Source organism: Aethalodelphis obliquidens, unplaced genomic scaffold (assembly GCF_003676395.1).
Source record: "Aethalodelphis obliquidens isolate GAN/ISIS:26980383/991018 unplaced genomic scaffold, ASM367639v1 scaffold53, whole genome shotgun sequence".
Taxonomy (NCBI): domain Eukaryota; kingdom Metazoa; phylum Chordata; class Mammalia; order Artiodactyla; family Delphinidae; genus Aethalodelphis; species Aethalodelphis obliquidens.
This window is the reverse complement of record NW_020837997.1, coordinates 11,374,575-11,398,419: the sequence shown is the minus strand read 5'-3', so window position 1 is coordinate 11,398,419 and position 23,845 is coordinate 11,374,575. Positions and strand designations below refer to the sequence as shown.

General features: G+C 54.6%; 1 protein-coding gene and 1 long non-coding RNA gene across 21 annotated transcripts in view; one reads left to right on the top strand and one right to left on the bottom strand.

Moving 5' to 3' along the window:
• ANKRD24 (ankyrin repeat domain 24) overlaps positions 1 to 23,748 on the top strand; it is a 27,635-nt gene extending 3,887 nt beyond the window's left edge. For 4 of the 20 annotated variants that reach the window (XM_027085465.1, XM_027085467.1, XM_027085473.1 and 1 more), the window contains 20 exons: positions 314 to 385; positions 6,033 to 9,082; positions 9,184 to 9,304; positions 9,392 to 9,480; positions 10,542 to 10,606; positions 12,702 to 12,772; positions 12,965 to 13,071; positions 13,247 to 13,434; positions 13,927 to 13,955; positions 14,590 to 14,670; positions 14,808 to 14,915; positions 15,530 to 15,574; positions 15,663 to 15,761; positions 16,595 to 16,667; positions 16,850 to 16,968; positions 17,145 to 18,551; positions 20,805 to 20,972; positions 22,193 to 22,318; positions 22,547 to 22,612; positions 22,809 to 23,748. In XM_027085465.1, the coding sequence (XP_026941266.1) occupies positions 8,883 to 9,082; positions 9,184 to 9,304; positions 9,392 to 9,480; positions 10,542 to 10,606; positions 12,702 to 12,772; positions 12,965 to 13,071; positions 13,247 to 13,434; positions 13,927 to 13,955; positions 14,590 to 14,670; positions 14,808 to 14,915; positions 15,530 to 15,574; positions 15,663 to 15,761; positions 16,595 to 16,667; positions 16,850 to 16,968; positions 17,145 to 18,551; positions 20,805 to 20,972; positions 22,193 to 22,318; positions 22,547 to 22,612; positions 22,809 to 22,886 (3,240 nt within the window). In that variant the 5' untranslated portion in view covers positions 314 to 385; positions 6,033 to 8,882 and the 3' untranslated portion in view covers positions 22,887 to 23,748. Of the gene's footprint in view, positions 1 to 313; positions 386 to 6,029; positions 9,083 to 9,183; positions 9,315 to 9,391; positions 9,481 to 10,541; positions 10,607 to 11,103; positions 11,162 to 11,325; positions 11,446 to 12,701; positions 12,773 to 12,964; positions 13,072 to 13,230; positions 13,435 to 13,926; positions 13,956 to 14,589; positions 14,671 to 14,807; positions 14,916 to 15,529; positions 15,575 to 15,662; positions 15,762 to 16,594; positions 16,668 to 16,849; positions 16,969 to 17,144; positions 18,552 to 20,804; positions 20,973 to 22,110; positions 22,319 to 22,546; positions 22,613 to 22,808 lie in introns of those variants that run through there. The other 16 variants (XM_027085476.1, XM_027085471.1, XM_027085475.1 and 13 more) reach the window with 13 other exon arrangements.
• LOC113608723 (uncharacterized) lies at positions 20,368 to 23,845 on the bottom strand. The gene is made up of 2 exons (XR_003428403.1): positions 23,739 to 23,845; positions 20,368 to 20,942 (listed from the first exon to the last, which is right to left on the bottom strand). It is a non-coding gene; the product is annotated as an uncharacterized LOC113608723 (long non-coding RNA).

The following is a 23,845-nucleotide window of genomic DNA, read 5'->3' as shown; positions in this document are numbered from 1 at the left end:
AGGGAATACTGGTGGAATACATTTATTGAGCACCTATGTTTGCCAGGCTGTATGCTAGGAACCTCACAGGAAACTGGCCACGAGTTGGGTAAGAGGGGATTATTTCCTGCATTTTATGGAAGAGAGATGTAAAACACAGGGCAAGTGACCTGCTGAAGGACACACAGCATTTAGAAGATAGGATAGGTTCATGTCCTGCTCTAGGGGCTGGGATGGCCAGCGGGGAGGAGGAAGTGGTACTTTTGAGGAGTGGGAGGCGGACGACTCTCCTGCCCACCAGGATTGATGTCCCTTACCCCCTGGCCTTCTGTAGGTGGCCTGGGGAGAGGAGAAACACCTGACACTGGCCATGAAGACCCTGCGGGCACGATTTAAGAAGACAGAGGTGAGTCTGAGGCCACTGAGATGCCTGATGTCCCCCAACTTCAGGCTCCTGTCCCCCAGGACCTGGCTGAAGATCCACTGGGCCCCTGGACTGCTGTCCTCTGTCTGTCATCAGATTCTTTTGGCAGTATGACCAAGCCCCTCCCTGTTCAAAACTCTTTCATGGTTGCCCACCATCCACAGGTTCAAGTTTACCCTTTTAGCCTCTGGCCACCTCCCCTCCCTTTCCTCTCTACTGCCCCCTGCTGCCCTGATCTCCACATTACTTCCTGTTAAAGCTTTTCAGCCACCATGCCTTTGTCCAGGCTGTTCACTCCACCTGCAGTTCTCTTCCCTGTACTACTGTGTATCAGATCCTCCCCATCGCTCGCAATTTGTCTCCAAGAACATTTCTTCCGGAAAATCTCTATTCCCAGCTACAGTGACCACTTGCTTTTCTGGGGCCTCACTTTCTCGGGGACCCTGATTTCTTGCTTTTGAGTATTTATTCAGCAAATATTTGTATTGGGTGCTGTTCTAGGCACAAAGGACACAGCAGTGAACAGGGCAGACCGAAATCCCTGCCCCTGTGGAGCTGACAGCTGTGTTGGGGCGATGGATGCTAAACAAGATAAATAAGTGAAAAGGCATATTTTGTACCAGGGAGACAAAGAAAGGGAATTTAAAGCATCCTGAGCAGGGGAGATGGTTGCAGTTTTAAAGCAGGTTGTCCAGAAAGGCCTCACCAAGAAGCTGATATTAGAGTATAGATCAGAAGGGAAAGGAGGAGGAAACCATGTGTGTATTTGCAGGAACTGCGTTCCAGGCAGAGGGAACAGCCAGTGCAAAGGCCCTGAGGTGGGGTCTAGCTGGCTTCTCTTGCAGCTATATTTTGGGCTGTGAACTTCCAGAGACTGCACTCCGTCCTCATTCATTACCCACTCCCTCCCGGCCCCGCTAGTCCCTGCCAGTGTGCAGGCTGGTCCAGGGCACAGAGTGACAGAAGCTAAGAGAGCATTCACATGTAGAGTCTGGCAGCCAGCCTTCCTGAGCACTGGCCTCTGTCAGGCTAGACTTCCCAATTACAGCACAAAGAAACCAGGGTCCAGAGAGGTTAACTTACCTCTCCTGGTCACAGAGTAAAGTGGCAACAGGGAGATTCAAACCCACACGTGTCTGACTTTAGAGCCCTTGGTCTTTCTCCCATGACAGGACCTTCCCATCCGGAAGGCCCAAGGCAATCAGGGAGGCTACCTGGAGGAGGTGGTGCTGGAGCAGAGCATGGAAGGATGGGGAAGATTTAGTTAGACAAGTGAAGGCACACAGGGAGGGGGATGGGGACCAGTGTGAGCAAAGGTCTGGAGGCTGGGCAGAGCCTGGTTGATACAGGGACATAATGGGATGATGAAGAGGTTCTTTTGGCTGGAGCAGAGAATGTGAGGGGGAGCTGAGGCCCGAGAGGGCCCAGCCCGAGGAGTCCTTGAATGTCAAAAACGGGGCAGAGGAACAGCCTGGTTTTATTTTTTAATTAAAAAAAATTTTTTGGTCTTGCTGCGCAGCATGCAGGATCTTAGTTCCCCAGCCAGGGATCGAACCCGTGGCCGCTGCTGTGGAAGAGCAGAGTCTTAACCACAGGACCGCCAGGGAAGTCCCAAGCCTGGTTTTAAAGTCAGATGGCTCTGGGTTCGAATCCTTCCTCTGCCCCTGACTAGCTTGGTGACTGTGTATATCTCCACCATCCTCTGGCCTTCCAAAGTTTTCCCAACTGATTTTTATTTTATTTTATTTTATTTTTATTTATTTATTTTGGCTGTGCTGCGCGGCTTGTGGGATCTTAGTTCCCTGACCAGGGATCAAACCAGTGCCCCCTGCAGTGGAAGCTCAGAGTCCTAACCACTGGACCACCAGGGAATTCCCCCCTCAAAATGATTTTTAAATGTATTTTTATTATTTGTCAATTTTAACATTCCTTTCATTTTGTTTATTTTAACGTTTAAAATTTAAATTCAATGCCGTTGATCTCATTTTTATTTCATCCCATTTTTGTTTTTATTTATTTGTTTTCAAACACTACAAGGAGATTTCCATGTGCTTTGCCAGATGTCAGCTCCTTTAACCCTCATAACAATCATATGGGGTAGGAGCTTTTATCTCCACTTTATAAATGAGTAAACGATGCCCAAAGAGGTTAAGGAACTTCCCCAACATCACACAGCTAGGAAGTGAATTCCTGCCTTCTCCCTGGGCTGTGTTACTAGGAACACCTGTGTTACTAGGGCTGTGTTATTGGGCCTTGGTTGCGGGGAAACTTGCATTGATTGAAGTGAGAAGGAAGGAGAGGGAGAGGGGGAGGGAGAGAGAATGAAAGAGAGAGAGAGAGAGAGGGCACCAGAGCAAGGAATAAATTGTTTGTTAAGCCCTACAAAACGTGGTGTGGGGTTAGCTTCATTCACTGCGAAACGATCCTAAAATTTTCATCCCGTTCGAAATCGATTCCTAGTTAGTGTTCACATTTCCTGCTAAAGATTCCGGAGAAGCTGTAGCCAGTGGTAAACCAAACCACGGGATTGTTGAATTTCAAAAGCAGAGTCCTATTGAAATCCAATCCTTCAAAACGTTTGTGCTGCTAAAAAAAACAAAAACAAAAAAAACACCTAGGGGCTTCCCTGGTGGCGCAGTGGTTGAGAATCTGCCTGCTAATTCAGGGGACACGGATTCAAGCCCTGGTCTGGGAGGATCCCACATGCCGCAGAGCAACTAGGCCCGTGAGCCACAACTACTGAGCCTGCGTGTCTGGAGCTTGTGCTCCGCAACAAGAGAGGCCGCGACAGTGAGAGGCTCTCACACTGCGATGAAGAGTGGCCCCTGCTCGCCGCAACTAGAGAAAGCCCTCGCACAGAAACTAAGACCCAACACAGCCAAAAATAAATAAATTAATTGATTAAAGTACCCTTAATTTAAAGAAAACAAAAAACAAAAAAACACCTAATTTGGGACGTGGGTGTGTTTTGATAGGTGCCTGGCACAGTGTCAAGATGAGGGCAGGAATAGAAGGGTGTTAAAACCTCAGCCCGGGTGTGAGGGTCTCTGGGCGTGTCAGGGAGGGCGGGGGCAGCGAGCAGAGCCCGCCTGGGCTGGAGCGGGCACAGCAGATGGGAGGCCTGGGGGAGGAAGGAGAGGAGAAGCTGGTCCTCCACTCCCCCCACAAAACCGCCCCCCACCCCCGTCAGTCCCTCTACCTGCCAGGCTCCAGTTTCTCTGCCAAACGCAGGAGTCAGGTTCAGCTTTTGTTCGGCTGCCCCGAGGGAAGAAAGCAAACACCCGTGACTGCAGTGGTCCGTCTCCACCTCCGTCTCCATCTCTCCGGACCTTCCATTTCCCATTCTCAGCACACAACCTGCCCGGCGCGCCCTCTCCGCTCCTTTCTGCTTCTCTCATGATACAGCCTGCTCTGCCAGGTCCCAGCAGAGCGCCCTACTTGCTCTGAGCCTTCTCGCACCCTCTCTGGGCCTCAGTTTTTCCATCCATAAAATGGGAGGGACTTCCCTGGTGGTCCAGTGGTTAAGACTCTGCGCTTCCAATGCAGGGAGCACGGATTTGGTCCCTTGTTAGGGGAACTAAGATCCCACATGACACGCGATGCCGCAAAAAGAAAAGAAAAGAAAAGAAAAAAGATGGGAGTTAACTGGAGCCGGGAGCCTAGTCTTTGGATTCCCATCAACCTCCTGCCCTTATTTCAGGTTTTTGAAAAATCCTGCATGGAAGAAGAGTGCGGATTTGTAGAAAATTTTAGAGATTCGTAAACTCCCGGTGCCTCAACACTTTTTGGAAAATCTGTCTGTCTGTCTGTCTCTCCCTCACTTTTATTCCCAGAGTCACTGTTTCTTTTTCTTTCTTTTTTTCAGTTTGAACAAAGTAGTTTATTGCTATTAGATCAACACAGGCACTAGGGGATTGATTGAATTTTGTAGCTTGTAGTTTATTATTAGGATGCCCTGAAAAGTACTCTTGAAATGAACAAATGTACATATAGATATATATTAGATATGTGACCTTATTTTAAATGAGTCACTATTTCTTTAATTCATTCAACAAACATTTATTCAGCACCTACTGTGGGCTGGAGATCAGGGCCGGCTTCACAGACACACACACACACACATACCCTGCCACTCAGAAGGACCCCATGTTTGGTTTCATACTCATTTCTCCCCATCTTGAAATTCTTCATAATTTTCCAACAAGGGGCCCTGCATTTTCATTTTGCACCGGGTCCTTCAAAATCTATACCCGGTACCTGCTGGGGATCCAGCCGCATTGACTAAGGGGGACAAAAATTCCTGCCTGTGCAGAGGTGAGATTCTGTGGAGAGATCAAGAGGAAACAATATTTTCAGAAAGGTACACAGGATGACGTCAGGTAGTGATAAGAACGATGAAGGAAAAATAACCCCCCACTAAGGGGTCAGAGTGACAAGGGGTGATCAGAGAAGGGCTCTCTGAAGAGGTGTCTTCCAGTGCAAAAGACAGTAAAGGAATCAGCGTTGTGGGCAGTGGAGGAAGGAGGGCATTCCGGGTGGAGGACACAGCAAGGGCAAAGGCCCAGAGATGGGCAGAGCTGTCTGAGGACCAGAAAGGAGGCCACTGCAGCAGGATGTCACGGACCACGGGAAAGGTAGGGGGAGATGGGCTCAGAGAGTTGACGAGGAGGATTGTTTAGAGCAAAGCTGGGCACATTTTTCCTGTAAAGGGCCAGAAAGTAAACTTTTTTTTTTTTTTTTTGCCACGCCACACAGCTTGTGGGATCTTAGTTTCCTGAGCAGGGATTGAACCCCGGCCCTCGGCAGTGAAAGCATGGAGTCCTAACCATTGGACCACCGGGGAATTCCCATAGGCCATTTGAAAATGGATGGGCATAGCCCCATCCCAATAACACTTGTTTTATGGACACTGGAATGAGAATTTCATATAATTTTCATGTGTCAGGAAGTATTACTCTTCTTTTGATTTTTTTTTTTCCCTGACCACTTATAAGTGTAAAAACCATTCTTAGCTCTTGAGCTGGACCAAACCAGGTGGGGATGGGGTGGGCTGGGACTTGCCACCCACCCCAGCCCTGGGGACCTCAGTTGGCAGTTGGACCGCTTGCCATAGAACCTCCTGGGCTCTGTGAGCAGTTAGCATTTGATGCCGAGCAAAGTCGCTGGAGGCTTTTGAGCAGAAAAGAGAAATGCTCTGATGCAGGCTTTAGGAAGCTGTGGACCAGGGAGGGGAACAGAAGCAGGGAGGCCTGGGAGGAGGTGACCTCCAGATAGAATTGTGATGGGGCTGGACCATGGGTGAGAAGGGGTCCCTGGACGTAGTTTACAGCTGGCGGGGTTGGCTGCTGGATTGGGTATGGGGTGAGAGAGGAGTGAGATGATGCTAAGACTTGGCCTAAGCCCCTACCAGGACAGTGACGCCCTTGGCCCACTGCGGGGGGCTTCTGAACTTGTCTAACATCCAGAAGGACAGGCCGAGGGCAGTTGGAAATCCGAGGCCTGAGCTGGGAGATCCATTTCAGTCTCCTCTCTGGACAAGCCTGAGAGGGTCACACCACCCCCCCTCGGTGTAAGAGGAGAGAGGAGCCCTTAACACCCTCCTTCCAACTCCCCAATTGCTTATCAGCAGATTCTCCATTTACCTGCCCCCACCTCTCCCTCCATCTGCCTAAAGGTGTCTAAGAATAATCACGGACAACAGCAGTGATCCTGCCTCCGGGTACACTGGGTGATACCTGGGACATTTACGGTTTTCACATGGTGTGTGTGTGGGGGGTGTTTCTGGACCAGGGGTGCCGCTCAACACCCCACAGAGTCCAGGATGGCCCCACCCCAGGGAATGACCAGGCCCCAAGTGTCAGCAGTGCCTCTGGGTGGAGGAACCCGGCTCTATAGTGTTCCTTCCATTATCTATCCCCTTGTTAAAGAATTGAGGCCCAGAGAGGGAGAATGGCTGGCCCCGGGTCACACAGCAACTATACAATGGCCAAGCTGGGTTCAAAGCCCCAGTGCCTGTCAGCAGTCACTGCTCTTAAATTTGGGTTCCTGAAGGCCTGTCTCCTCACTCATCCCTTCTCTCCCCTGTAATCCCAATCTTCTCCCTTCTCCTGGTCCCTTCTTGAATTTGCATCCACAACACAGTGGACTATCCTGACTTTTGGAACCATTTGTGGCTCTCCTGACACCCCACACTCCTGGTTTCCCCCGCCTTCCCAGGACCCCCTCCTCCAGCTCCTATGCTAGCACCTCTCCTCCTCTGCCCCCACCCTTAAGTATGCACACCCCTGCCCCACCCCACGCCCCAGGTCCTGGACCAGGGCAGAGGCTACCGCACTGGTCCAGGAGAGCAATTTATTTCATGATTTCTCCCAAACATGATCTTGTTCCTGCCACTCCCCAACTCCTGCCCATTCTTCAAGTTTCAGCTCAGATGTCCTTTCTTCCAGGAAGCCCTCCCTGACTCCCCAGATGATATCAAGAGTCCTCTCTGAGCTCCCAGCTCACCTGGGCTTCCCTCATAATAGCCCTGATCACCTTGGTTCATAAACCCATGGATGTGTCTGTCTCCCCAGGGACCTCAGTGATAGCAGGGACATCTGTCTTCGTCACCACTGAGTCCCAATGCCCAGTGCAGTGCCAGGCACCCTGTAGCACAAGCGGACTGAATGAATGAAATACACATGGTTCAGAGGGCTTGGCTTTGTGAGTCACACATTAACAGAGCAAACATTCACCAACTGCCCACTCCACCCTGGGGTGCCCATCCCACCCTGGCCTCTGCCAGGGAGGCCTCAGTGGGACCCTGCTCTCAAGGGGCTTCCAGTCTGAGAAAAGCAGCAGAACACAGACCCTCCCAGCCCCTTGGAGTTAGAGCCAAAGGCTGTGTCCATTCTGTCTTTCAGTGGTTTAACTGAGCACCTACTATGTCCTGCGTCCCTAGGATTCAGTATTAGATATGCACACAGCCCAACCACATCTTTCTTTGAATCCGTGTTTATGGCGCACTATGTTCCAGGCCCCATATCTAGCATCTCATTTAGTCTTCCCAGTAACCCTCTGCAGTAGGTACTGTTTAATATGAAACCCATTTCCCGGATGAGGAAAGTGAAGTCCAAAGCAGGTAAGTATCTGGGCCGATCTTATAGATGGTAAATGCGGGTGTGTGGAGGGCAGGGGGCGTGGTGGGGGGTGCCCTGGATTCAAATTCAGGTTTGTCAGACGGCAGAGCCCCGCTGGTGGATGATGAATGAATGAATGAGTGAATGAATGAGTGAGGGAGAGCCCGGATAGCCCAGCGGCAGTGGAACCAGACCGGGAGTCACCTGAGACCACCCCCCCGTATCCCACACTCCCCCCCTTCCCCCCCCCCCCCCCCCCCCCCCCCCAGAGAGGCGGAGACGAACGCAGGCGGGTCCGTGGAGATCCTGGGAGCCTGGCCCTCTTTGCCTCAGCCTCCCGGTGGCAAGAAGGTCAGGTCGGGCCACCGCGGTGCCCCTCCCCCAGAGCCCAGCCCCCTTCCCTGGCACTCCCCCCGACCCGTAGGGGAGAGGCCGGGAGGGGGGCAGCAGGCGGGGCACGCGGGGGAGGTTTGGCGCGGGGCTTGGAGGGACCGCGCGGGCCGGGCGGCCGAGCCCCGGCATCGCGGGCCCTTCCCTCTGGTCACCTCCCGGAGCCCGGCCGCCCGGCCGCCCGGCCGCCCGGCGCCCTGGACACCATGAAGCAGCTGTGCCTTTGCGCCGCCGCCTCCTTCGCGGTAGGGCCGGGGGAAGGGGCGCGGGAGCGGGGCGGGCGCGGGCCCTTCCTCCCCTCCCCGTCCCGCCCCTCCCCGCCCCCTGACCTCGCAGAGCCTAGACCCTCCACCCTCAGACCCGCGAAGGATGATCAGGGAGGAGGGAGGGGGCGGGGCAGAGACTGGGGGGGGATGGATGGGACATTTGGGGGGACGGTTTTGAGGACAGATGGGGACACAGGAGAATTTGGAGGGCATTTAGAGAGACAGTTTTGGGGAACAGTTTTGGGGGATCATTTGTGGGGACAGTTTGGATGCTGTTTTGGGTGATCTTTTCTGGGAAAAGATATTGACATTTGGAGAACAATTTTGGAGGACATCTGAAAGATTTTAGGGGAGGACATTTTGGGGACAGATGATGGGATCATTGGGGGGATGATTTTGGAGAACATGTCAGGAATTTGGGGAAGACATTTTGGAATACATTTCAGATATTGGGACATTTGGGAGACAATTGTGACATCTCAGAGGCAGTCAAAGGATAGATGGCAGAGGGTGGTGCTGAGGGACATTGAAGCAACCTTTTTAGGGGTTCCTATGGGAAGATTTCGGAGGGTAGTTCAGAAAGGGATATGGTGAGGTGATATTGGAAAGGTGGCTTTCACTAAGGGATGGGCTGGGAGCCTAGGTTTGGGGGACAACTTTTTGGAAAGATGCTGGGGGCTGATCTGGGGATGGTTTAATGGTACGATGGTGGAAGTGGTGTATGACAGCTGGGGCGATGGACCTGGGGGCAGATGCTGGGGACCCAGGCTTGAGGGTTGCTGTCTCAGGCCCCCACCCAGGACCACTCCCCCCGGCAGCTGCGGCTCAGCCCCACTGACCTTGGCTCCTGCCCACCCTGCGGCCCCTGCCCCATCCCGAAGCCGGCAGCCAGAGGCAGGCGCCAGGCAAGTGCCCAGGCCGGGCGGTGAGAGCCCGGAGCCCCTGCTGGGGGAGTGGGGAGGGGCAGTGGCTGCCAGTCCCATGTTCCCCTGGGTGTGCCCCGCAGAGCCAGGACTGGGGCAAAAGTGACGAGCGGCTGCTGCAGGCCGTGGAGAACAATGATGCCGCACGGGTGGCCTCCCTCATTGTCCGCAAGGGGCTGGTGCCCACGAAGCTGGACCCCGAGGGCAAGTCCGCGTGAGTGCCCACGTCCTGGGGGTGTGATGGCTGAGGGGTGGCCACCCTGCAGCTGACCCCTGACCTCTGGCCTCCAGATTCCACCTGGCGGCCATGAGGGGTGCAGCCAGCTGTCTAGAGGTGATGCTGACACACGGCGCCAACGTTATGAGCACGGATGGGGCAGGTACTACCCGCCGGGCCCTGGGGGAGGGAAGAGGAACTCAGACCAGGTGCCCAGCCTGAGGGTCCAGCCGGGCCCTGCTTCATGGCCTCCATGTCCTGCTGAAAAAGGGGGGTTCTCTTCAGTGCCCCCAGGGAGGCACAGGGGCGAGTCAGGCTGTGGTACCCAAGGATGGAGACCATGGCTGGCAGCAAACAGAGTGAGTCAACTTGTGGATCAGGGAGAGCTGGGACTCAGGTAGTGGTTGAGTCAGAGGAAGTAATGGAAACAGAGGAGCATCTGAGCTTGAGGAGCATCTGGGGGCGTGAGAATAACAAGTACAGTTTTCTGGAGGGGAGTATCTGAGGTGCATGGAGTAGCTGGGCTCTAGAGTTAGCTGGAGCTCTGGGAGTAGCTGAGACAAAAGGAGAATCTAGGTGTGTGACTTAACTAGGGCCCTGAGGGATAACTGCAATAGAAAGCATGGCCAGAGGGAGTAGTTGGGACTCAGGGAATAGCTAGGCATGGGGCATAGCCACATCTGAAGCTTCAGGGCAACAAGTATAGGAGCCAGGATGTATGGGTACTGGGAATTTGTGGAGTATCAAAGAAAGCGGCATAGCTGGCACTTTGGTGTAGTTGAGCTTATAGAGTAGCTGGGACCTGGGGAGTAGCTGGGGACCTGGGGAGTAGCTGGGACCTAGGGAGTAAGCTGGTGACCTGGGGAGTAGCTGGGGACTGGGGGAGTAGCTGAGGACCTGGGGAGTAGCTGGGGACCGAGGGAGTAGCTGGGGACCGAGGGAGTAGCTGAGGACCTGGGGAGTAGCTGGCGACCTGGGGAGTAGCTGGGGACAGTAGTGCTTGAGGAGTGGATGGATGTGGAGTGTAGCTGGGATGAGATTGTCTGGGACACCTACTAGCTGAGGTTTGGAGAGCCTCTGGTCCCAGGGAGTAGCACAGTTTTGAGAAGTACCTGGGTTTGGGGACTTGTTAGAGTCATCACAAGTAGTTGACACAGGTTTGGGGGGGGCAACTGGAAGTTCCCTGAGTATCTGAAGCTCTAGTACATTCTCTCTCCCTTTCAGGTTACAGTGCCCTCCACCTGGCCGCCAAGTATGGGCACCCTCAGTGCTTGAAGCAACTACTGCAGGTCATGTCCTTTCCTGCCTCAGATACTTCCCAACCCCAGATACTCCCTTGCCCTGACTAGTCCTGAGTTCCAGGAATTCACTGAACCCCCAGTTACCCCCTGAATCCTTTGTATTCCTTGGCCCCTTTTACTCCTGAGTCCCAGCTACTCCTTGGACAACCAGATACTCCCTGAGTGTCCAGCTACTTCCCACACCCAAGTTATACTCCCAATACCAGCTATTTCCTGAGCCCAGCTTCTCCCCAAACCCCCGGCTGCCCCTGGGCTCCCAGCTAATCCCTCTTTCTCACCGATTTTCGTAAAAGCCAAGAGAGTCATTTGGTGGCCTGTGAGAAGTGGGTTCCACAGAGCAGGTGGGTGGGAGGGGAGAAGGGGGGAGGCAAGGAGGCTGAAATACAGCAGAGCCCAAGGAGGGGCAGTTCCTAGAGAAATTAGGCAACAGGGATGGCTCCTAAACAGGGATGGCTCCACCTCCAATGACACGCCTCCCCCCCCAGGCATCCTGCGTGGTGGATACTGTGGACAGTAGTGGGTGGACGGCCCTGCATCACGCAGGTGGGTGCAGCCTGGCCTCGCCCTGGCCACCATGGCCCAGAGGGTGCTAGGCTTGGGAATTATTCTACCTAGGGCTCTGGGGACCTGCCTAGGACATTCCATCTCCTTCCTCATGGAGCCCCTACCGTGTGCCAGGCACTGGGCTCTGCATTATCCTCAGTGACCCTTTGAGCCATGGACGATGACCATTGCACAGACAAGGGGATTGAGGCTTATCAGCAAGAAAGTGGGGAGGATCCAGGCCGTCTGACCCCGAAGCACAGGCTTCTGTATGCTGGGCCTGGGTGAGGACGATCAGAGGGTGACCAGAGTATAATTTGCTTCAAGGAACTCCTAGGGAATCTCAGGAAGGCCAAAGGTCCAGGCAACCTTCATAGTCATCAAATCCAAATTCCTTTCCTGAGGGAGGGAAGGGACCCACCCACCTGAGCCAGGACCCAGCCCAACGTCTGTCCACTGTGCCCATGACATTCGAGAATGTCTTTCACTTGATGACTCAAGAAACGTCTATCCTCTTGGGAGCGTGGAATACATTTGCTCTGGAGTTTTATTCACTGTTGAAACATTCCCTGCAGTTGGAGTACGCTGCCACCTAGTGGTGGCAAAGCCTTTGATCACGTTATGGAAGCTCCATGGTTTTTTTCTTTCAATAAATATTGAGCACCTGCTGTGTGCCAGGCTCGGTTCTAAGCGATGGGATTACAACAGCAAACAAAACCCCATAAGTCCTTGGGCACACAGCAGGTAATCACATAAAGTTTGATGATTTTTTTTTTAGCTTTTTTTCTTGTTTTATCTTTTTGGCCATGCTGCACAGCACGTGGGATCTTAGTTCCCTCACCAGGGATCGAACCCGCGCCCCCTGCAGTGGAATTGCGGAGTCTTAACCACTGGACCGCCAGGGAAATCCAAGAGTTTAATGGTTTTCCAGCAACACTTCCTTGCACAAAGCCCTTCCTTCCCTCTTTGAGGCTCTGGACATAACACACCTTGTCCTACTTCCTTGATGACCAAGTCCTTTCAAGCTCCTCCCTGCCTCAGGGTCCATGTCCATGCAGTGACCTCTACCCTCCCCCTTTCTCCATCAAAACTCAAGCTCAGATCAAACCCCAAGAAGCCTGCCCAACCTCAGCGGAGGTCTGATCTCTGTAGTAAATATTAACACTCTTTGTATGAGGGTTTGGTATATAGTCGGTACGCAATAAATGCTGGTTGAATCAAAAGGGGTTAAATACATGAAAATCAGTGAAACGTTCCACCCTAAGAGGGACCCACAGTGGAATGTGGAAGGAGCTTGGGACTGGGAATTAGAAGACCTGGGTCCTCATCCTGGCTCTTTCTCTGACCCCCTGGGTGACCGTGGGCCTGGCTGGGCCTCAGTTTCTTCATCTGTATAATAGGAGTCATATCTTTGTCACTGATCTTCTGGGGGAGGTGGGAGTTTCTCATGAAATAAAGGATAAGAATCACGCTCAGGCAGAAGGCCCCCAGAAAATATCAAAGCCATGCCCTTCCTACCCACCCTTCTCTCTTTTTCCAGCGGCTGGCGGCTGCGTCTCATGCTCAGAAATGCTCTGCTCCTTCAAGGCACATCTGAATCCCCGAGATCGGGTGAGTCTTTGGGATCTTGTGGGGAAAGATACTGCATTTGAGGTATGCTGCCACCCAGTGGCAGCATCCCAGGCACCCTTTGAAAAGTATGAAGATTTGGAGGGAAGCTTGGGGGCCGTCATAGGCTTCCCCACCTCCCAGAGTCATTCTCTCATGCCTTGTCTCACCCCTCTCCCACCCCCCCACCCCCAGCTGGGTACAACACCCCTCATCATAGCAGCTCAGATGTGTCACACAGATCTGTGCCGCCTCCTCCTGCAGCAAGGGGCTGCTGCAAATGACCAGGACCTTCAGGGCAGGTGAGCATCTCCCCTCTCAGCCAGTCCATTGTGTGCTGTGTGACTTAGGCAAGTCTCTTAACCTCTCTGGGTGTGGGATCTAGTTGTCCTCCTCCCCTTACCCACCCTGGGTGTTGAGGAGGGTGTGGTGGTTTGAAAATGTCCTCACCCCCTCAGTAGCCTCCTCTTCTGGTAGGACGGCCCTGATGCTGGCCTGTGAGGGAGCCAGCCCCGAAACAGTGGAGGTGCTGCTGCAGGGTGGGGCCCAGCCGGGCATCACTGATGCGCTGGGCCAGGACGCTGCTCACTACGGCGCCCTGGCAGGGGACAAACTCATCCTACACCTCCTGCAGGAGGCCGCCCAGCGCCCCTCAGCACCCAGCGGTATGCAAACCCCACCTCTGAACAATTTTGAGCACCCTCCTCCATCTTCTAGGTAATTTCTTGTCACCCCTTTCTCTCCCTCCCTACTGTGGATAGTTTCAAGGTATCCCTATTTGTATTATAGGAGGTTTCATTGCTCCCATCACACTACTCAGGACAGTTTTGAGGAACCCCAGAGCTTTTAGAAGAGCCTAGGGGTCAACTCTGTTTTCCTGGGTCATCCATATGCCTGGATGTTTGCCTTTCCTAAGAATTGGCCCCTCCACTTGCCCCATCCTGGAGATGCCACTGTTCTCTCCTTTTGAGAGTTTCAAGGCCCCTCCTATTAGTATTCTGTCAAAATGGTTGATTCCTACCTTAAAAGTCCTGATGCTGGGGGGAGTTGGGAGCGCTCTCAAGTCCCCTGGGCTCCCTAATGCCCTTCCTAGGGCTAGGAATGGAATCCCTAGAACAGTGCCTGACCCTGCTTCCCTCTCTCCCCTGCCCTCCCAGAGGATGACTCAGGCGAGGCATCATCTCAGGTATGGATCCCTAAGCAGCGAGCAAGTCCCTCTCCCTGTGCACACACTACCTTCCCCCTTGCCCCAGGCTCCCTGGGAAGAGAAGGAAGAGATGGACCCTTGACTCAGGGTTAATACCGGGAAGGACCAGGTTGGGGAAGAATGCCACCTTCGGGGTATGCTGCCACCAAGTGGCGGCAGCACCCACAGCATAACTCTCAAGACTCAGTGAGAACACTGGGGGGATGGGGCCACATCATGGGGCTAGGGTGGGATGGTAGAGGGAACTGAGATGGGTGAGGGCTGGTGCAGTCAGTGAAGGAGTCAGGTCTGGCCGCTTTCTCTCTTCCGGCACTACAGCATCTCAGCTCCATAGGGAAAGAATTGTAAACAATTGGGTCTAGCTGGGGAAAGTGCCAGGGCATGGAGAGGGGCAGAGGGTAAAACATAAGATTTGGAGCTCTCAGGAGATGTGGTCTTGCCCCCTTTTATGCTGGGATAAGTGAGGACCAGCGAGAGGCAGGGACTCACTCGAGATCACACAGGAAGTGAGGGCACAGTTGGGGCTGGTGACAGAGAGTGGGTTGGCTGTGTTGGTTTATTTGGGTGGGAGGCTGGCATGTCCCCCATGTACCCCCTCTACCCCTCCCCCCAGAACTCTGTGTCCAGCCATGAAAAGCAAGGGGCCCCCAAGAAGCGAAAGGCACCTCAGCCCCCTGCCAATATCCCGATGCCGGTGAGAGATGCCCTGGCCTTGGGGGGAGGCATGGAGGGACTCCAGGCAGGATGGGGAGAAAGCTCTGGCTCAGGTACGGGAGGGTACAGTCCTTGGGCATCATGTAAAGGTGGTGGGTTCCCGGGGTCGGGGGACAGGATGATCAAGATGCCTATGAGGAGATCGTGCGGCTGCGACAGGAGAGGGGCCGCCTGCTGCAGAAGATCCGGGGCCTGGAGCAGAACCAGGAACGGAAGAAGCAGGAGGTGAGGGGCCTCAGAGACATGGGCCTTGGGCTAAGCCTGCAGCAGGTACCATTTTGGGGGTACCCTACCTCTTCTCCCTCTCCACACACACGGGCCTCCTCGGTGTTCCTCCAACACTCCAGGCATGGTGCTGCCCCCGGGCCTTTGCACGTGCTGTGGCCTCTGCCAGAAACACCTTTTCCCAGATGTCCTTATGACTCCCTCCCTCATCTCCTTCAGGTCTTTGCTCAAAGACACCTCCCCTACTGAAATTATTTAAAATTGTTACACCCCGACTCACTTCACAGTTCCCTTTATTTTTATTTAAAGCACTTACTGCTATTGGATGTACCATATATTTTATTCATATTCACCCATTCGACTGTAAGCCCACGAGGGCAGATATGGTTGATGGCACCTGGCTCACAGTAGATGCTTCATAAGTATTTACTGGATGGATGAATATTTGAGTAAGTGAGTGAATGAATAAATAAACGAATTAGTGGCCCTAAAGGGGGTCTGGCACAAAATAGGCCAGAGGACATCTGTGGTTGGGATGGAGGGCCACTGAGCAGGAGGTAGGCCAGGGAGGCCCCCCAGCCCAGATCCAAGCCCAGGCCCCTTTCTTCCGTCAGCTGCCAGAGGCGGAGGCCAGCTCCCTCCACAGCCTGGAGAGACAGGTAGGGTGGAAGGCGGGGGGAAGCTGGATGGCCAGCTGCCCAGTGTTTTCCCCAGAGGCCCACTGAGCCCCCCACTGCCTCCCTGCAGGTGCAAGAGCTACAGCAGCTGCTGGCAGAGAGGCAGGAGGAGAAGGAGAGTCTAGGACGGGAGGTGGAAAGTTTGCAGAGCAGGCTGTCCCTGCTGGAGGTGGGCCCAGCGGGGAGCAGGGCAGGGGTGGGGCTTCTAGGGGCGGGGCCACCAGGGGGAAGGGCCTCTCTTCTGCTGCAGCTGCATGATAGCCACACTAATACACATAGTCTCACACACATGCAAACACAGAACAGACAAACGTACAAACACAGGTACACATAATAGACACTTTTAAAAACACAGAATCACACATGCTGACATACGTGCAGAGATGAACAGCCATGCTTGTATATATGTGGTCTTACACGTACAACAGGCAAACACACAACAAACACATCTGTGGGTGTATAATCACACATGCACTACAAATACTTGGGCACACACAGCAGATATTTCTCATTCAATCACACACCTAGGCAACACACCCACAAGTACATGTACACACACAAGTATTTCTCAAAATACATAATTACACAAACATAGATACACGTACACAACCGTGTTCACGCACATGCACACATACAGAAACACAGAACGGTCACACACCACAGACTAAAATACAAGCGCAAAATCACACACAGTCACGGGGACTCACATAGGAGAGATCGGGGCCACTGTGCACGCCCACACGTGCACACACATGCTCACCGCCGACCCACAGACCCTGAACCACTGTTGCAGGTACTCGCACACAGGCAGACAGCCGTGGCCCCACACAGAATTGCAGACACACCCTTTCAAGGACTCACTCCCATCCCTCTCTTGGTCCCCTGTGACCAGGTGGCACGTACACCCCTAGTTGTTGGGGTTATGGACACAAACTTGGGGGAGACATGGGGGCTGGAGGGAGGGCAAGACCCCGAGCCGGACCCTGATCACCCCCCCACCAGAATGAGAGGGAGAACACCAGCTATGATGTGGCCACCCTGCAGGACGAGGAGGGTGAGCTGCCCGACTTCCCAGGTGAGCTCCCACCTGCCCTTCCCCACCCGTTGTGTCTGGGGCCCCAGGAGTTGGAGCCTTGACCCATAGGCATTGAGAGAGGTTGCATCTGGGAGGGAGCTTGGCCCGCCCCGTTAGTTACTCCACTCCCCAAAGTCGGCCTGCCCAGGGACCCTGGGGCCTGACTCTGTGTCCCCTGCCAGGGGCTGAGGCGCTGCTCTCCAAGCACCTAAGCCCATCGGCCCAGGATCTCTTGGCCTCGCTGCAGGAGCAGGTGGCCACGCTCACCAGACAGAACCAGGAACTGATGGAGAAGGTCCAGGTGGGGAAACTGAGGCCTGGGAGGGTTGGGTGGGGACAGACCTGAGGACCTGAGGGGCTGTTCCCCGGGGGGTTGGGCGGGCACGTGGCTGAGTCTGTGGACAGGGAAAGTGGCATGGCTGCCCTGTGCCCCCCATGGCCACTTCAGCTCTTGCCCAGCTGCCCTGCCCCCGCCAGATCCTGGAGCACTTCGAGAAGGACGAGATGGAGGCTGACAGTCTGGCCGAGGTCATCCCTCTGGCGCTGTACAACTCTCTCCGGGCTGAGTTTGACCAGCTCCGCAGGCAGCATGCCAAGGCCCTGCAGGTGCTGGGGCAGCAGGAAGCACAGGAGGGCCCTGGAGAAGAGGAGGCAGCCCCTAGGGAGGGCAACGGCCCGGGAGCCAAGGCCGCCAGAAACGGACCAGTGGAAGCAGAGCTTAACGGCACTGCAGCTCCGGAAACCAGAGTTAATGGAGCCGAGAGCACAGATGAGGAGGCTGCGGGAGTAGAAACCACGGAAGCCAGAGCTTTGGAAGCAGCATCCATGGTGGCAGAGGCCACGGAAACAAGACCCACGGACGCTGAGGCCACGGAAACAGAGGGTGTGGGCGCCGAGCGCTTGGAAACAAAGGCCGCGGGGGCTGAGGTCACAGAAACGAAAACTCTAGAAGAAGGAGGAAACTCAGAAACAGAGGCCATGGGAGCAGAGTCCACAAATACGGAAACAGAGGAACCAGAATGGAAGGCCAGTGGAACAGGTGCTGTGCAGGAAGAGCTCACAGGCACAGGGACCATGAAAACGGAGGCCATGGGAGTGGAGGCCACGACCCCGAGGGTCACCACAGGCCCCGCCTTGCACCCCAGTGCTGCCGAGCTGGAGGCGGCCCACGGCAAGTGTGAGCCCGCGGAGGCCGAGGGTGGTGGAGCTGGCGGGGTCAGCAGCGGTGACACAGGCCAGCTGCGGGCCGCCCTGGAGCAGGCCCGGGAGGACCTCCGAGACCGGGACTGCCGCCTCCGGGAGATGGAAGCGGCCTCAGCCCAGCTAGACGAGGCCCAGGCCGGCCGGCTGTTGGCCGAGGAGGAGGCTCGAGGCCTGCGGGCAGAGCTGGCCCAGCGGGAGGAGTTGAGGCTGGAGCTGAGCCGGGAGGTGCAGGCCCTACGGGAGCAGCTGGCTACGGCCGCAGCCGCCGGGGAGCAGCAGCGGGCTGCGGCCGTCAAGCTGGGCCAGGCGCGGGACGTGGCTGAGGCCCGGGCTTCTGAGCTGGCCGCGGCCTGCGAGGAGGCTCGGCGGGGCCTGGCGGAATTGCGTGAGGCCTCCGAGGTGCTCCACCAGTCAGTGGTGCCAGCCTCGGAGCATCACCGGCTGCAGGAGGAGGCCCTGGAGTTGCGGGGACGGGCGGCCAGCCTGGAGCAGGAGGTGGTGGCCACGGGCAAGGAGGCCGCCCGTCTGAGGGCAGAGCTGGAGCGCGAGCGTGTGGGCAGCGTGGCCCGCCTGGAGCACGAGCGCATCGTGGATGCCCTGCAGGCCGACGTGGCCCGGCTGCAGGGGCAGCTGGAGGAGCTGGGGCGACGCCACGAGAAGACCAGCGCCGAGGTCTTCCAGGTGAGCGTGGTGGGATCCTCATTGGGCACAGCCAGTAGCCAGTTGGTGGTCTGTTCTGACCCCACAGCCATGCGATATTTCGACCCCATCGGTTTCAGTCCTGCAGAGACTTGACGCTGCGATATATCCAGGTGGACCTTTGACCCTGCAGCCATTCTGACCTCCTGGGTGTTTCAACTGGTGTTTTCTTTTTAAAAACCTTTTGGTCATTTTGACCCCATCATTTTTTCTAATGGTTAGCCCTTTTTCCATCTTCCTTTTTTGTTTTTGTTTTGGTTTTTGCGGTACGCGGGCCTCTCACTGTTGTGGCCTCTCCCGTTGCGGAGCACAGGCTCCGGATGCGCAGGCTCAGTGGCCATGGCTCACGGGCCTAGCCGCTCCGCGGCATGTGGGATCCTCCCGGACCGGGGCATGAACCCATGTGCCCTGCATCGGCAGGCGGACTCTCAACCACTGCGCCACCAGGGAAGCCCGCCATCTTCCTTTTTATCTATCTATTTATTTATTTATTTATTTTTGGCTGTGTTGGGTCTTTGTTGCTGCCCGCGGGCTTTCTCTAGTTGCGGCGAGAGGGGGCTACTCTTCGTTGTGGTGTGTAGGCTTCTCATTGCGGTGGCTTTTCGTTGCGGACCACGGGCTCTAGGCGTGTGGGCTCATTAGCTGTGGCTCGTGGGCTCTAGAGCGCAGGCTCAGTAGCTGTGGCGCACAGGCTTAGCTGCTCCGTGGCATGTGGGATCCTCCCAGACCAGGGCTCGAACCTGTGTCCCCTGCATTGGCAGGTGGATTCTTAACCACTGTGCCACGGGGGATGTCCCTGGCACGTGGGATCTTCGTTGCAGTGCACGGGCTCAGTAGTTGCGGCGCACAGGCTCTCTAGTTGTGACACGCGGGCTCTAGAGCATGCGGGCCTAGTTGCCCCACAGCATGTGGGATCTTAGTTCCCTGACCAGGGATCGAACCCACACCCCTTGCAGTGGAGGAAGGAGGATTCTAAACCACTGGACAACCAGGGAAGTCCTGAAGGTGGATCTTTTGACCCCATCTCTTTTCTTAAATACACACACACACACACACACACACACACACACACACACACACACACACACACACCCCGCAAAAAAACCTAGCAACTGTTTTTAACAAATATGTGAATAAAAAGCCACATTTGTTAGTTGTCATCAGGAAAGCGTTTTTCTCTCCATGCCTCTGTTTACTCACCTGTATAATGGAGCTAATAATAGTTCTTAGTCCTCACATGAGAATTAAATGGTTTAATTTTACTTAGGACAGTGATGGTACAAGTGATTAATAATTGCAGCCAGGATTACTGTTTTTCCAAGAACATTCTCTTCTATTTTTTTTTTTTTTTTTTTTGGCTGCACTGCTTTCAGGGATCTTAGTTCCCCGACCAGGGATCTAACCCGTGCCCCATGCAGTGGAAGCGTGGAGTCTTAACCACTGGACCGCCAGGGAAGCCCTATTTTTTGAATTTTACCTTCCTTCATGATCACTTCTTTTGTGGGTAAATTTTGCAAGGCTGATTTGATTCAGACTTAGTTTTTTTTTTTTTAATTGTTAAGGTGTAGTCAGTCTGTACTAAGTGGAACATCTAATTATTTTCCATTTTCCCTGACCTTTTATTTCTTTTAAGGCCAATGATCCCCCCCAGGATCAATTTTTGCAAATCTAACACTGCTCCAATCTTGATATTTTTGTGAAAGTGCAGTCATCAATTTTGGGGCATTTGTTTGCTTTTCATCCAGACTCTTCTGTTTTTCCTTCATTTCGTAAGAAATCTACAAACCTTCACACCACCGGCAGAGAGAAGAACATTGGCTATATTGTAATAATAATGATAATAACGTTCATTATGTAATAATAACACTAAAAACAACATCACAAACTTGAAGATAGCACTTACTGAGTGCCAAGCACCATTCTAAGTGTATTCCATGTATTTTCTCATTTTATCCTCACAATCACCCTGTGACGTGGAGGCGCTTATTATCCTCATTTTACATATGAGCAAATTGAGACACAGAGAGCTTATGTCACTTGTCTAAGGACACACAGCTTGGCAGAGTCAGAATGTTCATCGTGCCCAAAGAAATCCAGAACTTCCCTGAATCAAATTCCTTGAGGCCAAACGGGCTTGAATAGCCTCAGACCAAAATAGAAGGGTCAGAATCTTTGGTGTCCAGGCATCTTTGGGGTCCAGACGTCCTCAGGGTCACACATGGGTTTGGGCCGCAGGTGCAGCGGGAGGCGCTATTCATGAAGAGTGAACGGCACGCGGCCGAGGCCCAGCTGGCCACCGCAGAGCAGCAGCTGCGGGGGCTACGTACTGAGGCCGAGCGGGCACGCCAGGCCCAGAGCCGTGCCCAGGAGGCCCTGGAGAGCGCCAAGGAGAAGGACAAGAAGGTGGGTCCCCTTTTCTTGTGCTCAGTCAGGGGGCCCCCCACTCGACAGAGGTTGGAGGGAATCTAAGAATGTCCCAACTGAAAGAGCCTTGGGAAATCAGCCCATTTTCCAGATGAGCAAACAGAGGCTCCAAGAGGCAAACTGAGTGTCTTGAAGTCACACAGCACCTCACTAGACAGTGGATGTGACCCCCAGAGCCCCAGGTGCTTTAGCACACAGAGAAACCCAGCCCCAACCTGCTGTGTGACCCTGGGCAAGTCACTTGACCTCTCTGAGCCCCAGTTTCCACCTCTGTAAAATGAAGATAAAATTGCGGTAGGGATTATGGTTTATTTGTAGCAGTGTTCCTCCCCTTCAGCACTAGTGACATTTGGGGCTAGGTTAGTCTTTGTGGGGGACCATCCCGGGCACTGTGGGGCATGGAGCAGCATTCGTGGCCCCTACCCACTCGATATCAGGAGCACCCCCAGTGGTGACAAACACAGATATTGCCTGGCATCCCCGGGAGGCAGGATCTCCCCTGGTTGAGAACCTCTGATCTATAGAAATAACAATAAAGCCCAGCATTTATTGAGTGCCTGCTGTTTGCTGACACAGTTTAAACTTAATCACAGCAGCCTGCCAAGGTGAGAAGTGTGATTCTCTTTACAGATGAGGAAACTGAGATTCAGAGGGTTTAAGTCATCTTCCCCAGATCTCCAGCAGGGAAAGGGTAGAGAAGGACCCAAACCCTGGCCTGCCTGACCCAGCCCCACCAGGCCAGGCTGCTTTCGGCCCTCCTGTTCTGTCTGTCTCCGCTTTCACTTCCCGGGACTCCAAGATCCACAAGGTTTTTCTGTAAAGGGCCAGACGGTCAATGTTATTGGCCTTGCTTGGCCAGGGCACTCAGCTCTGCCGCTGATGCAGGAGCTGTAGACCCTGTGACAGTGAATGGGCTTGGCCGTGCGCCAATAACATTTTACGTTTGGCCATGGAAATGTGAATTTGGTTTCATTTGCACATGTCGTGAAATGTCATTCTTCTTCAGACTTCTTCCCCCTCAACCATTTAACATGTGGAAACCATTCTTAGCCGATGGGCCGGACTCAGCCTGCAGGGCAGAGTTTGCTAACCTCTAGGATGCAACTTTCCCTCCAAGGCCTGTCCTTTGCCTGGAAAGGTCGCAGGCCCCCAGCCCCGGGCTCAGGATGCTAGCTGACCCTCCCCTGATCCCACCTCAGATCACAGAGCTCTCCAAGGAAGTCTTCAGTCTTAAGGAGGCACTGAAGGACCAGCGGGGAGCCCCAGGCTCCTCGGACGTGGAGGCCCTTCGTGGCCAGGTGAAGGCTCTACGGGAGCAGCTGGAGGTGAGAGCCTCGCCCACCTGCTGGGCACAGGGGTCCCCGGAGGGTGACGGGCAGGCAGGAGGTTGGGCACATGGGCCAGGCGTGGAAGGAAAACAGTTCAGTATTTTAGCAAGCAGCACAGCCACGCCGGCGCCTGCCATCAAACTAGGGGCTCGGGGTGCAAAGGGGGCTTTCTGGCATATCTTGGAGGGGGTTCTGCTTTTCTGAGCGCCCTCCCCACACCCACAGGAAGCTGCCAGGGACCACAGTGCAGTGGTGGCCTTGTATAGGAGCCACCTCCTCTACGCCATTCAGGTGAGTCACCCTGGCTTTGGGTGTGCCACTGCTGCTCCCTGGGCCTCAATGTCCCCACCTGTACAACAGGACGCTGGTCGAGGGAAGAGATTCATGGCCTCCGGGGCGGGGGGTCGGGGAGGGGAATGGAGAAGCTGGGTGGGGGGTGGTGGGGAACGCCCAGGCTCTCTCCGCTTCTCTCCACCTCCCACCCCAGGGTCAGATGGATGAAGACGTACAGCGGATTCTGAGTCAGATCCTGCAGATGCAAAGACTCCAGGCCCAGGGCCGCTGAGGTCAGAGCACTGCCCTCCGCCTTCCAGGCCCCGAGTCGGGGCTCCCAGACTCACGCGCTGACCATCTGCACTTGGAGACCAGCCTGGGCTCCTTCCCAACGATCCCTCACTGCCTCCACGGCCCCACTGGTCCCTGCATGCGCTGGTCAGTCTAGACCCGGGCCCTGACCGTGTACCCTTCCCTGCGCCGGAGAATTTGTGAGTCCCTTCCCTCACGTCTGGTCTTATCATCAGACGCCACCCCAGGAATAAAAGCTCACGGAGCAGAGGATGAAAGCATCGTGTGGCCTGATTGCTGGGCTCCCACTGCAAAGCGGGGAAGGGGCGGCCCAGAGCAGGGACTGGGGATTAGGGTGAGGAGAGCAAGGCAGGACTCAGTCCCCGGGAGGAACACTGTTACTATGTCACTGCAGTATCTTTTTTCTTTCTTTTTTTGGCCACGTCATGCAGCCTCTTAGTTCCCAGACCAGGGGTTGAACCGTGCCTCCTGCCTTGGATGTGCAAAGTCGTAACCACTGGACTGCCAGGGAATTCCCCAGTTACTGCACTATTTTTAAAAGTCAGAAGGGGTTCCCAAAAGTTCATAATGAAGAAAATATGCGAATGTCAAATGAAGACAGAATCTGAGGCTGCACGACTTACCTCACTGTCCTCACCCTAAACCCGGCCCTGGTGGGAGTGTCCCACAGCCTCTTTGCCTCTGGGCCAACCCCCTGAAATCCCCTGGGGGTTCCTGGCTCTTTCCAGCTCCGTGTCCAGCCTGTTCCCCAGGTTTCCTCAGCGTCCAGCAGTGGCTCTGCCTGTCCCCGGGCGTCCCAGGCCCTTGGAGAATGTCCACGGTTCGGGGCTACCTTCCTGGGTTTCTGCCTCTCTGTGGCCTGGAGCGTGGAATGTGGCTGGTGGGGGTGGGGGTCCCCATCTCTGTGGTTGATGAGTGATGGGCATCTTCTGTCGGCGC